Raw genomic sequence first — 17,788 nt, 5'->3', positions numbered from 1 at the left:
GCAGTATCAACTGATTAGGAGAGCAACTCTAAGTACCTAAAAAGGATATACCTTGGTTCTCCCAAATCTATGTTAGCTTATCTCCAAGACATCATTATGGAAAAAAAAATTCGATACATGCCACCACCCATGTTTATAAGACAAACTTTCCTTAGGTCATGTGTCCCAAGGTTTGTGAAGCTCCAACTGTAATTGGCAGAAGGATCTGTCAGATCACAGCAGTCCATGCAGTATCAATTTAACCTTGAAGGTGGTGTATTCTTTTCATTAATTTCAATTACATCATTGTATTGGTTGGAGTTAGTTTAATGCTGGACACAGGTGTCATGAAGTACTCCAGCCACAGGGTGGCGTTTTTGTAATTGGACAGAAAAGAACAAAATCAAAACGAGAGAGAAAAACAGTTGCAGCAGAGAAGCCACAAGCATCCATTTTAGCGTACACGGTCTGTAGATTGTGATTAAAAATGAACCTCCTGCTGTATTAAACCTTCCCAGAAGTACAGTAATGTAACAACTTCTCATCCAATTGTTCTGGAATTGTTGTATTTGTATGTGATGTACAGAAAGAGATAAGTAACTTCTCTTGATTACTGCTTGTATTTGATTGTTAATGTTGAGTTATAAGAATGTTAGATCTGTCTTTTCTTTATCAACAGTTTTCACATTACATTATTAAAGGATTTGGATTCTGAAGCTCTGACTTTTGGCTATATTTCTTGGTGTAGTGTTGAAGCTAGCTGGAGAATCAGAGTTACACTCGCATTACACTACGCTCTGACTAAGGCCGGTACAATCATTTTGGATGCAGAAGTCCATCCAATTACTGACAACTCTGAATCATTTTACTTTTATCTCTCCAAAGAATTAATTTCCTTCTTCTGCACAATATTGTAGAATCCTTAAGACAGATTTGTTAATACGTATACAAGTAACCTCTCATATGCAAATCTTAGCAACTTAAAGAAATATTACACCACTGTTGAAATTAGTGCAGTTTTCTACAAGTTACATTTTTGTTTAATTGGAGTGCAGCTCCCTTAATTGCCCACAAATAATTAGGTACTCATTCACTTCAATCCTCTACGACTATGTATTATTACTCATGGTTGTATTTCTAAGGGAGGGAGTGAGCTAGATGAATCTTCATGTGGGCACAGTTTGGAAGTGAAGCAAGATCAAGGGATAGTTATGACTGGAATGCTTTTGTCAGCCTCCCACTAGTCATTTCAGTGGCAGCATGAGAGGACGTTGCAAGTCTGCTCTATTGCAGAAGATATATAGGCAAAAAAAGGAGGAGCAATTGAGGAACTAAAGAATAACATATCAGAAAATGCCCATTATGAGTGATGTAAAAGCAGGCGTGTCACCTCAATGAAAGTATAAACCTAAATTATGCATGACTGTGGAGTCTTATTTTTCAGCTTCTCTTTCTATTTTTTTTTAAAAGGCGTACAAAATCCAACAAACTTAGAACAAAAAAGAAACACTCAAAAATGAACTGTGATTTCATCACCTAAAATATGAAAATTTTTTGGAGCAGTATGATGCAGAGGATGCTTTTGCTTCACCTTCCTCAATAATCTCACTTACATTTATTTCAGGAACTTGGGAACTCTGGTGAAGATTGCACTTAAAATCAAGCTAAATAATTAGATTTTTTAAATGTGTTGTTGGGATGTGGGTGACACTGGTAAAACAGTAACCCATTAATTACTGTCAAAATAACGGAGAGTCTAATGGCGTCGCCGTTATTCATGCAAAAATGTTGCAGCAATTGCTGGCGTGGGCAGATGCATGGTTAAACACAGAAATCGAAAAGCTGCAGTCCAAGTTGCACCATTCCACCGTTAACTTTGTGAAAATGGCATCTTGCTGTCTGCTTCACCATTGAAATGCATTGAATGGTGTGAAGTTGATACACTTGCATGGTGGATATGAAGTAAACTTGTCACAGAAAGTTATGTCTTGTCTTTTCAGTACAAGTGCTCATTACTGCCTGTCAACCTTTCTGGCATATCTGAACAAATGCATAATTTGTAAAAACACTAACTAACTACACACTACTGATAGACTTATCACAGATTAGCTTGTTCTTATACATAATATACAAATAGAATATAAGCCTGCTTTAATTAAGACATGTGGTATTCGATTGCACCAAAGGGCAAAGTGTGTATGGACACAACTAGGAAGCTAATGTTCATATAGAGGAAAAGTAGTTCAGAAAGCCCATCAACCCTTGGCTACTGTTAAATTGCAGAACAGCAGCAAAGTCTAGACATCTTTTGTACACATGAAGCACGTCAAAAATAAAATCTGTTAAATAAAACAGCCAATAGTTTTCATGATTTTGTCAAAATTATATATGCATGAGCAATAATTCCCTGGTCTTGATAACTTCATAATGGGTAAACTGTTCTCCATTACCAGATCATTTCATTAAATAAAATATTAATTATTGCAACAGGAAAAGGGTTTGCATGGGAGAATATTATGCTCTATCCCAGCAGAAACACTCCCTTAGGTCATGGGGCAAACCCTGCAATGGTGCAACCCATCCTGGGGACCTACAGGGGTTTGCCTCCTACCGATTACATAAAACGGGATTATATTGACAGATTGAGGATTGGCTAACTAACAGAGAACAGGGAGTCGGGATAAAAGGTTCATTCTCTGGTTGGCAACCAGTAACCAGTGGGGTGCCACAGGGATCAGTGCTGGGACCCCAACTATTTACAATCTATATTAACGACTTGAAAGAAGGGACTGAGTGTAACGTAGCCAAGTTTGCTAACGATACAAAGATGGGAGGAAAAGCAATGTGAGAAGGACACACAAAATCTGCAAAAGGACATCGACAGGCTAAGTGAATGGGCAAAAATTTGGCAGATGGAGTATAATGTCGGAAAGTGTGAGGTCATGCACTTTGGCAGAAAAAATTAAAGAGCAAGTTATTATTTAAATGGGGAAAGATTGCAAATTGCCGCAGTACAGTGGGACCTGGGAGTACTTGTGCATGAAACACAAAAGGAGAGTATGCAGACACAGCAAGTGATCAGGAAGGCCAATGGTATCTTGGCCTTTATTGCAAAGGGGATATGGAGTATAAAAGCAGGGAAGTCTTGCTACAACTATATAAGGTATTAGCGAGGCCACACCTGGAATATTGCATGCAGTTTTGGTTTCCATATTTACGAAAGGATATACTTGCTTTGGAGGCAGTTCAGAGAAGGTTCACTAGGTTGATTCCAGGGATGAGGGGTTTGACTTATGAGGAAAGGTTGAGTAGGTTGGGCCTCTATTCATTGGAATTCAGAAGAATGAGACATGATCTTATCGAAACGTATAAGATTATGAGGGGGCTTGACAAGGTGGATGCAGAGAGGATGTTTCCACTGGTTGGGGAGACTAGAGCTCGAGGGCATGATCTTAGAATAAGGGGCCGTCCATTTAAAACAGAGATGAGGAGAAATTTCTTCTCTGAGGGTTGTAAATCTGTGGAATTCACTGCCGCAGAGAGCTGTAGAAGCTGGGACATTGAATAAATTTAAGACAGAAATAGCCAGTTTCTTAAACAATAAGGGGATACGGGTTTATGGGGAGCATACAGGGAAGTGGAGTTGAGCCCATGATCAGATCAGCCATGATCTTACTGAATGGCGGAGCAGGCTCGAGGGGCCGTATGGCCTACTCCTGTTCCTATTTCTTATGTTCTTATGATATTTTGCATGTGTCTCCTCCAACAGCTACTCCATGGTATCTGAGCTTGTTTCAAGGATCTCTATGGCCAGCACAAAGGAGAGGGAATGGAGGTATCCTTGTCATTCTTTTCCCACATCAGTCCTGCCTCATACCTGTCCTCACTGACCTACATTGGTTCTTGGTCCCCCAAAACAAAAATTTTAAATTATCATCCATGTGTTTAAATCCCTCCATATTTGTGCCCTCCCTATCTCTATAACCTCCTCCAATGCTACCATCCTCCCTCCCAAACCCTCAATTCCTCTGGCATCTCCTCCCTTTTCCCCTACCATTGGCTGACATGCCTTCAGCTGCATAGACCCCACACTCTGGAATTCCCTCCTTGAACCTCTCCACCTTCTTTCCCTCTAATATCCTCTTAAAACCTACCTTTCTGATCAAGGTTTTAGTCACTCCTCCAACTATCTCCTTATTTGGTTCAGCACCCATTTTGGTGAAGCACCTTTGTACGTTATTCTATGTCTAAAGGTGCTATATAAGTACAATTTGTTCCCAACAACCTTATCGTGTCAATGTTTTCTCCTGTAAGTATCATGCAACAAAATTGTATAGTGACTTCACAAAATGCATGTATTTTTTCTCTGAAAAAATGTTGATTGCAATTTTTTTTAAAACTAGATTTGTAGATGCAAAATATATCATTGACAATAATTTAATGTAAATGTAATAAGTGAAATTAAACGACGACATCTTAATTGGCTTGCAAATATATTTTTTTGAAGTTAAATTAAGAATTTTCAGAAAATGTGTCTTTAGTTTTATACCTTTTTCTTTGGTCTATTTTCTAAATTCCATTTCTTAGCCAGTGCTTTCATATCTGTTATCCATTTCTCCTTCATCCTTTCTAGTCTTAGTTTTATCCATACGAGTTCTTCACGTGCAGCCAGTATTTCCAGCAAGCCATCCAGGCTGGTCACAACCTTGGCCTAACAAGAATAATAATTAGTGATTCTGAACCAACAATACAGAAAATAATGCAGCAATGGCAGAAAAATATTAATAACTAAGAAGTACTGCAATTATCTTTTCTCCAGTAACATTGCTGCTATTGCCCTGAATGCTTCCTATTGCAAATTTCAGTTGTGGATTAGATATTATCTTGGGTGCAGCGGTGATGCCACAGGATACATGAGCATCATACATTCAGGAGTATTGAGCATCTTGTATACGGGGTATCACCCAATATCTAACTCTATGATAGGGTAACCCAGAGGTGTAACAATGGGAACCTTTTCTGATTTTAACTGAATATCATGTCCTTGCACATGCATTGCTCCAATCTTTCCAAAGGGGGACTGAAATGCTTTGAGAGATGAGGCCATATGTAAATCATTAGGCTGCCTTATTTTACAGACAAATGAACATACATAGCGACATTCAAAGCAAATTCCTTTTACTTCATTTATTATCTCACTCTCTTTTTTGCCATTACCTTTCTTTCCAGGTAACTGCTAACTGCAAAAACTAAACTCTTGTATTTTAGCTTCAAGCTCCAGGACAAGGACTGTAGCTCGCAGAGTGTTGATTTAAAAACCTCACTGTCCCCTTTGTTCTTTTTAATTTTTTTCTGTGATGCTGAGTTTTACTCCCTATTTAATGATTTGTTAGTGTGCCTTTCAATAAAACTCGCTGCCACTCCTTTCCCCTCGGGAGTGTGGATTTAAAGAAAATATCTCCTGCTGTCATATTCCAATATGCATAACTTTACATTTATCCATATTTAAAAGTAACTACCCTCCTTTGTCCATTCTACTTCGTTGGTCCAGATTCTGCACTTGAGTACATAGCTTGGTGGCATCAATAGCTGTTATTTTACTGGTAGCGATTGTTGATGTGTGGTGTGGACAGCAGGGACATCTGGCTGTAGAACTGCACTGGTCAATACATTCAAGAGAATTTATTTTCTTCTATTACCTATATAAATTTAAATTAAGCTAACTAATTTGCCATGAGGAACTTTATTAGATATCTTCTGAAAATCCAAGTAAATAATATCCACTGGACAGCTCTTGTCCACTAATTTAGTTACCTCCTCACTGAATTCCAGTAGATTCATCAGAAATCACTTGTTACTTAATCCATGATGGCTACTCCTAATATGCTCCTTACATCAACAATATACCTTAAAACATTCTTGATTCCCCACTGTAACTGCTAGACTAATTAGTCTATAATTCATGATTCACTCCTTTTCAAATGTCAGAGTAACACTCGTTATACTCCAGTACTCAGATACAACTCCAGTACGCTGTGGACTAGCTTGGTCCAGGCAGCCAGAAATTTCCAGGAACAGATTTTGCTGGGATCACAAAATCAGGGCTCAATTGTTTATAACTTTCTTCTGAATTAGTCAATAGTTACTAAGGTGTTCTTCAATCATTCTTCATTATACATTTCAGTGCAGAAAATAAGTGCAGAAATTCCAAATCATTCAAGAAATTGATTTCTGTTCATAAGGTGGCAATATTATCTGTTGATTTTATCTAATACAGAACACAATGACAATTTTCACAAAAATCACTGCCAAACATATACACTATACATTTACTGTATTGCTTGAAGTACTAATTGAAAGTAGGAAAATTCTATGTGGATTATACAATGTGAATGTTTTTAATCAAAAATATATTTAAACTAGAATTAGGAAAACTACCGCTACTCATGGTGTGTTTCTAAAAACAGTTAAATACATTAATGATTAATCTCTCACACCTTGGGTTTTAAGGCATCATCAGCAGCAATCTGTTTTATTCTTACTGGAAGCATGGGGCAGAAATTCTCAACCTGAAGCATTTTTAAAAAGTTAAACAATTAGTACACAGCATTAAAATGGAATATAACAAGGCAACATTTTTAATTTTTTTTAAATATAGGAGAGAGAGATTTTTTTTCCTAAATTGGATGAGAACCTGTTGCTAACCCTCTTACTCTGAACTAGTTGTGAGGAGGTATACAAGAAAGACTTTGGATGGCTATCCCTTGAATTTTGTCCCTCTTGCAGTGGGGGAGAGCTGGCTTTTACACAATACTTCCTTAAACCATACAGGTGAACTCACATGTTACACTTGTTTTCATAAATGGTGAATTTGTGCTCATTTGCAAGTTGTGGGGAACTGCACAAGTCCCAGATTTTGCAGTTTCTAAAGCTCAATTATCAACATTTTAAACCTTGATCTCAAACCTTGCTTCAGATTTCCTGTTTATTGTTCTAGTTCGCAGCATCAGCAATGCTATTCTCTGTTACTTCATCTATGTACATTTCCCATTCTATTCTATTAGGGGGTTCTACCTACATCACTGCTGCAGATTGTCTAGTCTTTGCAAGTCTCCTCCATTTTATCCATATCTGAATCATCCAGTGACTTTTTCCGATGAGTAAAAAGAAAGAAAGATAGATACTGCTATAATTACTCAAAGACACCACTACATGGTATCCATTCATAAACCTGGGCTTCCCTTTCACTTATATATTATTTTTACAAAAAGGAATAGTCCACACCCCAATTGTTTTGATGTAATTCCCAAATGCACACATTCTCCAGGAAAAAAAACTCAATTTATTTGAACATTACTGAAATCCTATTCTACATTAGTGTTTCATGTATTCTTCTGTTCCTTTTGGAGATAAATCAATGGGAATCAACTACTCCAATGTTATTTTGTGTTCATATGTAACTGAATTGTGACTTTTCAGTTAATGGAGGACACATCCTTTAAAGTTCATGCAGTAACAAAGCCTAAATCTCTTAATAAAAGGGAATTTTCAATGTTTTCTCTTAAGGAAAGTTGTGTTTGTTAAATTGGTCAACTCTTATAGGGTAAGCTGGAGGCAGTTACTGGCTTTCTCCAAAGTTCATTCTGACCAAGAGCTCAGTGACCTCGTGCAGTTGAACAAATTTTTACATTAAGCTTAGATTTTAGAATTAAGTTTGATCTAAATTTATGATGTTTAGGTAGAATATATAAAATTGATCAATTTACAATCATTTGGCAGTGCTATCGTTTGCAGAGTAGCTGGCAAACTGCAAATTTCAAACTTTCCTAGCTCAGTTTCAAATACATTATATAGCACATTTAGTTCAGCATTATTTACCCTAAAATAATACACTGCAAAATTAAAAAAATATTGCTTTCATTTATTTTAAGAAAAAAATATTTTAATATACTATTCAATATTTGTCATATGCAAAAATTATATTGGCAAAGGAAATAAAATTATTTGCATTAAAACTCTGCTCTACAGTTTATTTATGAAAATAAAGATCTTGTTTAAATAGTTCAAATGTTACTCATGATTCTAATACAAAAACACTTTGAAATACCTACTGGAACCCTCTTCAGAAAGAGCAATCCAAAAATATAACCATAACATTAAATGCAATCTGAAACTGGTGTTACGAACAATTTAGGGACAGCAGTATTCAGAATTGTTCTCTCTATTTTAATCCTCAAGCCATTCTGAAGCGATGAATTCCAGCTAATTTTACATATGAAAACGTGGCATGCCGAGATGTTGAATTTTCTGATATTTATTTGATAATCACAATTGATAGCTTAAGTATCCCACTACCGATGGGTTAAATGATTCTTGTAAAATTGATTGCTTTTAAAGAATAGTCTGAAACCTAGTGCCAGAAGTTGAGGTGGTCAAAGTATTTCATTCACCAAAACATGGTCTAACATCATAGGGCAAGAGAGATGGAACAAATGAGGTACCTTAAATGTATTAATAAGTGGTATTGGTTTGTAAAGAAATAAACATTACTACAGTACTACAGCACTTCATTTTTCATTTAGGCACTTTACTGCCTTCTGGACTCAACATCGAGTTCAACAATTTGAGTATAACCATTGCCAATCTTTGGCTCCCTTCCCCACCCACCCCTCTCAGGGCCTGTTTCTTTCTTTCTTTTTTTCTTCTCATCTCTAAGTCAGCTGGTCATTATTCCGCCATTCACACCCTATTTTGACTAATTTTTTTCTAACTCCTGGCATTACCATTTCAATTCGGCCCATCATCCCTTATGTCTCTCTAATCTCTCCTGTCTTCCAACCTATCACAGATCTTCCCTTTTGTTCTTTCTTCCCCTCCCCCTTTTTTGTGCGTTAAGAATCTGCTCTTTCCGAACACTCTCCAGTTCTGACGAAGGGCCGTTGACCTGAAACGTTAACACTGCTTTTTCTCCACAGATGCTGCCTGACCCGCTAAGGTTTCTAGCATTTTCTGTTTTTATTCCAGATTTCATCATCTGCAGTATTTTGCTTTTGTAGAAGCATTACTACAGCTTTGCTTAGAGTATGACCAAAGGTTGGTTATGGTATTTTATTATTGCAATAGGTTTGAAATGAATGACAGTTTGGCAATTTGCTAGATAGTGGTAAATCATTTGCCTGAACTCTTTGCTTCTGCACTTCCTGTTTTATTTCACAAGATATTCACTGCCCAATATAATGGGAATTCATTCTGTACCAAAAACAGAAAATAAAATTCATGATTAATGCTGCATTTTCATTTTATTTTTGTAAAGAAGTGGAATTGAGATAATAAGCATGAAGGATATAGTATTGCTTTGTGTGATTTTGAGAGAAAGTTTACTTCTGGTCAGTTTACAAGTGTCAGCTATGGCTCAGTGGGTAGCACCCTCACCTGAGTCAGAAGGTTGTGGGTTGAAGTCCCACTCCAGAGAAGTGAGCAGAAAAAAAAAATCTAGCCTGATACTCCAGTGCAGTACTGAGGGAGCGCTGCACTGTCAGAGGTGCCGTCTTTCGGACGAGACGTTAAACCGAGGCCGTCTACTCTCTGAAGTGGATGTAAAAGATCCCATGGCCGTATTTTGAAGAACAGGGGAGTTAGCCCCAGTGTCCTGGTCAATATTTATCCCTCAAACAACAGAACAAAAATAACATTATTTGGTCATTATCACATTGCTGTTTGTGGGAACTTGCTTGTGTGCAAATTGGCTGTCATGTTTCCCACATTACAACAGTGACTACACTCCAAAAGTACTTAGTTGGCTGTAAAGTGCTTTGAGATGTCCAGTGATCGTGAAAGGCATTATATAAATCCAAGTCTTTCTTTCTTGAAAATTTGATCTCAGCTGGAGTGGCAAGAGGGGTGTTTAAATTGACTTCAATGTCCCTGGATAGGAAAAAAAATTCCACTTCTGATCGTTGCAAGTACTGTGGACAACGGGCAAGGGCATGATCAGATTTGGTCGTTATACCCACCAACGTAGTCACGCCTCACATATGAATAATGATAACTTGGATGAGATTCTGGACTGCAGTCTGCACTATGGAACTGTGGCCTAGTAGGGAGTGGAGGAGGGTGAAGAGAAAATTGGCAGAAGAAAAATAAGGAAAATTCCACGAGTAGTAATAAATATTTGAAATTACATTAAAAATATTTGTAATAGAACTAATTTGAATTGTAGCTCCACTGCGTGTATAAATTTGCCCCATCATCATTGGCAGTCCCTCGGAATCACGGAAGACTTGCTTCCACTCCTGAAGTGAGTTCTTTGGTGGCTGAACAGTCAAATACGAGAGCCACAGACTCTGTCACAGGTGGGACAGATAGTCATTGAGGGAAGAGGTGGGTGGGACTGGTTTGCCGCACGCTCTTTCCACTGTGCGCTTATTTCTGCATGCTCTCGGCGTTGAGACTCGAGGTGCTCAGCACCCTCTCGGATGCACTTCCTCCACTTTGGGCGGTCTTGGGCCAGGCCACAGTACTACTAAATGACATCTAATTGGTGCCATGCACCTACCTCTTTTTGGTAATGCGTGCTTATTTAAAAATCTCAACTTTTGTAACGTTAAACAATGTCCTGTAACAAACAATTTAAATATAATTACTGTAAGTCAGTAATTGCATGCCCCTATGCAATTGCTTTGAATTTTCAGATATACATTTAAAAATACCATACAGCACTGTAAATTAAAGATGGTTAACACAAGTGAATACATTATATATAGTAATAATTCTTCTTAGGCAGTCCCACGGAGTCGAGGAGAACTTGCTTCTCAGGTGACTGATGAGTCCGATGCGGGACCGACAGTCTCTGTCACAGGTGGGGCAGACGATGGTTGAAGGGACGTTGATTGAAGGGACGGGTAGGTGGGGTGCTCGAGTTGTTGTGTGCTCCTTCTGCTGTTTGCGCTTTGTCTCTACTTGCTCCCCGCTAAGATACTCTAGGTGTTCGGCGCCTTCCTGGATGCTTCTCCTCCACTTTGAGCGGTCTTGGGGCAGGGATTCCCAAGTGTCGGTGGGGATGTTGCACTTTTTCGAGGAGGCTTTGAGAGTATCCTCTGCCCACCTGTGACTCACTTGCCGTGTCGGAGCTCCGAGTAGAGCGCTTGTTTTGAGAGTCTCATATCGGGCATGGGGACGATGTGGCCCGTCCATCAGAGCTGATCAAGCGTGGTCAATGCTTCGATGCTGGGAATGTTGGCCTGAGCGAGAACACAGGTGTTGGTGCGCATATTCTGCCAATGGATTTGCAGCATCTTGCGGAGGCAGCGTTGATGGTACTTCTCCAGTGCTTTGAGGTGACTGCTGTACATAGTCCATGTCTCTGAAGCATATAGGTGGGCGGGTATCACTACTGCTCTGTAGACCATGAGCTTGGTGCCGGGTTTGAGGTCCTGGTCTTCAAACATTCCCTTCTTCAGGTGACTGAAGGCTGCACTGACACACTGAAGGCAGTGTTCGACTTCAACATCGATGTCTGCCCTTGTTGACAGTAGGCTCCCAAGGTATGGAAAATGGTGCACCTTGTCCAAGACCTCGTCATGGATTTTGATAATCGGGGAGCAGTACTATGTGGTGGGGGCAGGTTGGTAGAGGACCTTTGTCTGACAGATGTTCAGTGTAAGGCCCATGCTCTCGTACGCTTCTGTGAAGGTGTTGCCGATGGTTTGGAGTTCGGCCTCAGAGAAATATAGTAATAAACTGATTTGGAATAAGCAACAATTAATACTTTCCTGAATTTTGTAAATCTGAATAACAAAATATAATTGGAACTGAGTAATAACATTGTTCGATGTATTTCTGTTCATCTCTTGGATCTAAGTTTCACCTCTGAGATTTAAGTTTTAGTCCAGTTTCTACTCACTGATGGCTGTAATGATCCGAAGTGAAATGAATGCGAGCATCTCGGTCTTTTTCCAAATGAGAATGCATCACAAAACTGATATCGCACTAATGGACAGACTTACCAATAGAGATTAAAAGATGGATGTTGTAAGTAGTAGAAAAAAAAAAATCACACTGTTGCATTGTAAGCAGAGCACATAATTGTGAATGAAAAGAGCAAGCTTTGTTCTGTATCCAACATGTGCCTACACCGAGTGGTTGGTGCAAAACATACTCAATTGTTCAACAGTGACCCCGGAACTTGATTGCTACATCTTTAAAGAAATTTCTGTACAAAAGTACAAGTAACATACCTCACTGAGATATGCAATAAATGAGCACACTGATCCATTGACACCATTGTTTGCATAGCAAGCTTCAGACTTCCACATATCGTTCATCCACTGCAGCAAACAGAAATTGGGAGAGGAAAATTACATAATTGAGTTCAGTATCAAGAACATTTAATAATCATGGTTGTTAATATCAAAAAGAGCCCATCTTAAGCAACGAGAGAAATAGGAAAAAAATCCAAAACAAAGAATGTAACCTACAAATATTCACTTTAAAGCTTTTTTTTCACTCAGTATCTGCCTTCTCTAGCCTCAGTAAACAAGTTCACTCAGGGATTTTGACAATGACTCATCCACTCTTCAAAGCCCACTCCTTATAAAGTCTATTTCAATTCTCCTTTCATCGCTAACTGTTGCCCCGTCACCAACTGTCCTTTGTTCTCTATACATTTGAAAGTGTTGTAATAAACGAGCACATAGACCCACCGATACCATAGTTTGCATAGCAAGGTTCAGACTTCCAGATCTTGGTTCATCCACTGCGGCAAATGTAAATTAGGACTCTCTTCCGCAAACTTCAACTGTTGCTCTGTCAATTGTTAATTTTAAATCTGTGATAGATTTTTGTTAATCAAAGGTATTAAAGGATATAGGGCAAGGTAGGTATATGGAATTAGGTCATAGCTCAGCCATGATCTCATTGAATGCTGGAACAGGCTTGAGGGGCTAAATGGCCTACTGCTGTTTCTGTGCCACCAAATCTATGCCCACCCTTCCTTGTTTAAATCCCTTCAATTTGGCCCAAAGCATTGTGACTGACCTGGTCAAATTCACCAGCAACATTGAGAGACTGTTAATGTGGGGCATTCTCTTTCTTTGCCCTCCTTGATTTCTCTGTGGCTTTTTACAAGCTTAGCAACACCATTGTGTTCCATCACCTCTCTGTGGCTCACATCCGTGGCATCCCCCTTGCATGGTTACATTCCTATTAATCCCAATACATCCGCAATGACTTGAACTTGAATGTCTCTACCATCAGCCCTACTATGCCCTACGATTCCATCCTTGGTTCTCTCCTGTTCTTCATCTATATGTTGCCCCTTAGCAATATTTTCAGCAAGCATGGAATTAGCTTTCATCTGTATGCCAATAATACCCAGCTTAATCATTTGACCGTCACGTTTGATTCCATGATTGCCTTCCTGACAAATCATAGATGCATCAGAATTTTGAGCTACTCGACATTGGCAAGATGAAAGCCATCCTGTTCAGTCCTTGCCAGAAACACTGCACCTTAGCTTCCTGATCCCATCCTCCTTCCTTGCTCAAGTTAAAACCATTCGCTGAATCTTGCTATACTCCGTTGAATTTCAAACCCCACATCCAATCTATCACCAGTCTCCATATTTCTCTGAAGTACTGCCCGTCTTCATCCGTATTTCACCCCAATTGCCATGGAGATGTTCATGCTTTCCAATGCCCTCCTCCTGAGCTATACTCCATGCAATCTCCAAAACAGGAGCAAGAGGAAAATTAGGTCGTCACGAAAGATTCAATGGCAGTATCTTCAGCCACCTTGAAACTTTGGTCCCAATACTAAGCGGAAATTGCTGGGGAGCGTGGTGGTGTAGGAAGAACCCAGCAAAGCCCTGTTGATGTTAATGACAGGACCTCACTTTAAATAATCTTTTGCAGACTCCCACCTGACTGCCAGCCAGAATCACAGCTTGGCTGACAGACAGTACAAGCAAGCAGCAGGACAACACAGCCCGGGACCTGTGGAGACTGCCCCAAGCAGGCGGCTACCGACTTCAACTGGGGGGTTGCAGGGGCTGGTTGGGGGAAAGGGCCAGGACATTGGGCCATGATTGGAGTTGGGAGGCTGAAGACTTCCGGGGAAGGGGGGCGGGGAGAACCATTCCTGCTTCTCCTGGCCCACAAGGAGTGGTAAAAAGGGATCTTCAGTACTTATCACGGCCATTGGCATTTCCCGAGAAAGATCTGCTGCCGAGATTCCCAGCCCTGTCTGCAAAAAGCAGGATAAGTCCAATCCAGTCAATTACCACCCCATCAGTCTACTCTCAATCATCAGCAAAGTGATGGAAGGTGTTGTCGACAGTGCAATCAAGCGGCACCTACTCACCAATAACCTGCTCACCGATGCTCAGTTTGGGTTCCGCCAGGATCTCACGGCTCCTCAGCTCATTACAGCCTTGGTCCAAACATGGATGAGAGCGCTAAATTTCAGGGGTGAAGTGAGAGTGACTGCCCTTGACATCAAGGCAGCATTTGACCAAGTGTGCCCCCAAGGAAACCGAGTAAAACTGAAGTTAATGGGGATCAGGAGGGAATTTCTCCACTGCCTGGAGTCATACCCAAAACAAAGTAAGATGGTTATAGTTGTTGGAGGCCAATCAGCTCAGCCCCAGGATATAATTGCAAGAGTTCCTCAGGGCACTGCCCTAGGCCCAACCATCTTCAGCTGCTTCATCAATTACCTTCATAAGGTCAGAATTGGGGATGACTGCATTGTTCAGTTCCATTCGCAATTCCTCAGATAATGAAGCAATCCATGCCCGGATGCAGCAAGGTCTGGTTCAAGCTTGGGGTGATTAAGTGACAAGTAACATTCACACCACAAAAGTGCCAGGCAATTACCATTTCCAACAAGAGATAACCTAACCATCCCCCCTTTACATTCAATGGCATTACCATCATCAAATCTCCCATCAACATCCTGCGGGTCAACACTGACCCAAAACTTAACAGACCAACCATATAAATACTGTGACTACAAGAGGTCAGAGGCTGGATAGTCTGTGGCACGTGACTCACCTCCTGACTCCCCAAAGCCATCCCACCATCTACAAGGCACAAGTCAGGAGTGTGATGGAATACTCTCCACTTGCCTGGATGAGTGCAGCTCCAACAACACTCAAGAGGCTCGACACCATCCAGGACAAAGCAGTCCACTCAATCAGCATCCCATCCACCATCGGCACACAGTGGCTACAGTGTGCACCATCTACAAGATGCACTGCAGCAACTCGCCAAAGCTTCTTCGACAGCACCTACCAAACCCGCGACCTCTACTACCTAGAAGGACAAGGGCAGTAGGTGCATTTAAACACTACCTCCAAGTGCCCCTTCAAGTCACACGCCATCCTTCAGCATTGCTGGGTCAAAATCCTGGAACTCCTTACCTTCACTACAGGGACTGCAACAGTTCAAGAGGGTGGCTAACCACCACCTGCTCAAGGGCAATTAGGGATGGGCAATAAATGCTGGCCTTGTCAACGTCCACATCCCATGAATGAATAAATAAAATAAAAAATGTGCAGGCTTCCCTCTGACTTATTTTTGGTACCGATGATGTCATTGGGCTGTGACTTTTGAATGTTAGTTAGGCCGCTGCCTGCCTTTTGCTGGAGCCTCATTGATGGTCCAATTAGTGTCTAAAAATGTAAATGGTCAGTAATGGGGTCGGGTTGCTTGATCCTGATATTTCCCCCAATTGTGAAGCACGACTGGCCATTTTCAACATTAAGTAATGCATGTTTTTAATATATGTTGTTGAGTGGAGATTGCTATTTTATATGTTTATTTGAACAGTGTGGTTGCAGCAGCATAATTAGTTATGGTTTCTACATGCACACCATCAGAGTGCTTGGGCAAACCAATTTTTTTTTAATGATTTGTATCCTTATGAGATGTACACATTTTTTTCCCTACTACTCACAGGTTCTTCAAAGCCTCACATGTTCCCCGGTGGCTGCCACTTGTTCTCATGGGCTACCAGGAGGCACATCAAAAACACCCTGCATTACATGCCAGCCTCAGAAATTCATTTTTTTTTAAAGTATATATACTCACCAATTTTATCCTCAATTTTCCTTTCACTTCCTGCTAGAGTATGGTTTAATTGGCACTGGATGCTCTTCAGTACGTTACCCAAATGGCCATTCATCACATCTGAGCCTAGATAGTGAGTACTGTCAGGCTATTCAACTTTGAAAGGAACTCTTTAATTACGCAACACTAACCTGCATGCTGACCCCAATTCTAAATGAGTTCCACAGAATAGTGACAGACACAATAAACTCACTATTGCATCCATTGCCCGTATTATATGGATGGTGTTGAAATAAAGGAACACTTAAAAAATGGTTAAGATTATTTTTTCTAATCCTCCTAACCACTTAGGTTCAGCAAAAAAAACAAATTGGTTTATTTTCTCACCTTTATTTTTCCTTCACAATGTGGAAAACCATCTATTGATGTTAAACCACACAAGGCTGAAAACTCTGCAATGATAATAAGTTTGATTAAGTTAATGGCATAAATTATCCAACAGGAAGTAGTTAAATGAACTACAAAAAAGTGTTTTCATTCTTTAGCAACTATTATTTAATATATCTGATAATGTTTTCTGTATTCATACATCTCCCTAGTAATGCATGTCATCTCTACTGTTTATTATTGACAACTACATGTCCCACATATTAGGAAAAGCATAAACCTAAAACAATCTCTGTGCATAAAACATTTTTCCTCTGTAAAATGACAATCAAAATAGTTGAATTTATTATACAAAGCCTATAATTTAATAGAGGTCTGAATAGTAAAGTATACTTTATTAAACTAGATCAAAACTAGTTGATGCGAATACCATGGAACCTTGATACATACAAAATACCAAGTTGGTCCATAAAATTGTTTTCTTAAAATGTGTGTTTTTCCTCACCAATCTCTCTGCTCTCCTGAAGTTGTTGTTTCTTTGCCGGAATACGATTCCACAGCCACTTAGTCACCCACCGGTACCTCGCCCAAATTGCCTTGACAATATTTTTGGCAGGGAATTATTCAACACTGGTGCTGGGGCATCATAGCCGAGCACAATCCTGTCCTCACCCTGTACCCACAGTTCCAGGAAGAATTGCTGGATGGCAACCAGGAAAAGGAATCCTAGCTTATTTTTAATTTTCCTTATTGTGGCCACAAAGGCCAAATTTAGAAACAAGACTGCTCCCAAAGCACAAATCAGCAAAATTTGCAGACTGGATATTGGATCTGGAACCTTCCTTGCATGGATAGCTCATCTGTTCACTGGATAAACACAGTAAACAACCCACAAAGCATGAACATTTGTTTTAACTAAACTTTTATATAATTGCAATTACTTATTTGGATTGAGTCAGGGATAAATTAGAGATTTGGCAACGGTTAGATTATATCAAAAGTTTTATGCATAGAACTTCAGATATGCATTAATGGATGATTGTAAAAAAAAATTGCAAGACTTCAATAAGACTATAGTTCAAATGCAAGTTTGGAGCAAATATAGTTGTTGGGTTATGTGCATTGGCACAGAAGCTTACAGTTGAGTGCTATTTTGAATTTTTATGGTTTGTTCTTAGTAATAGTTCACATGCAAATAATTAGGCGTTTTAGATTTCTGTCGTCAACCACTGCATCACCATAGAAAGTAAACAGGTCTTGAAACACTGAGAACAACAGAGTAATACAATTCTACTTTGTGTTTCAATGTTGAAATATTTAGATATTTTTTAAAGGCAGCAATTATATTTGGAAAA

The 17,788-nt window shown here is 39.6% G+C and overlaps 1 protein-coding gene across 5 annotated transcripts in view; it reads right to left on the bottom strand.

Annotated features, from left to right (window-relative positions):
• LOC139264450 (alpha-1,6-mannosylglycoprotein 6-beta-N-acetylglucosaminyltransferase A-like) overlaps positions 1 to 17,788 on the bottom strand; it is a 157,382-nt gene that overhangs the window by 91,034 nt on the left and 48,560 nt on the right. For all 5 annotated transcript variants that reach the window (XM_070880948.1, XM_070880951.1, XM_070880949.1 and 2 more), the window contains 4 exons: positions 16,434 to 16,498; positions 12,216 to 12,305; positions 6,477 to 6,548; positions 4,529 to 4,690 (listed from right to left, as the gene is read on the bottom strand). In XM_070880948.1, the coding sequence (XP_070737049.1) occupies positions 4,529 to 4,690; positions 6,477 to 6,548; positions 12,216 to 12,305; positions 16,434 to 16,498 (389 nt within the window). The remainder of the gene's footprint in view (positions 1 to 4,528; positions 4,691 to 6,476; positions 6,549 to 12,215; positions 12,306 to 16,433; positions 16,499 to 17,788) is intronic.

The sequence above is a fragment of the Pristiophorus japonicus genome, chromosome 5 (assembly GCF_044704955.1).
Source record: "Pristiophorus japonicus isolate sPriJap1 chromosome 5, sPriJap1.hap1, whole genome shotgun sequence".
NCBI lineage: Eukaryota > Metazoa > Chordata > Chondrichthyes > Pristiophoridae > Pristiophorus > Pristiophorus japonicus.
This window is presented reverse-complemented; position numbering and strand designations above follow the sequence as displayed.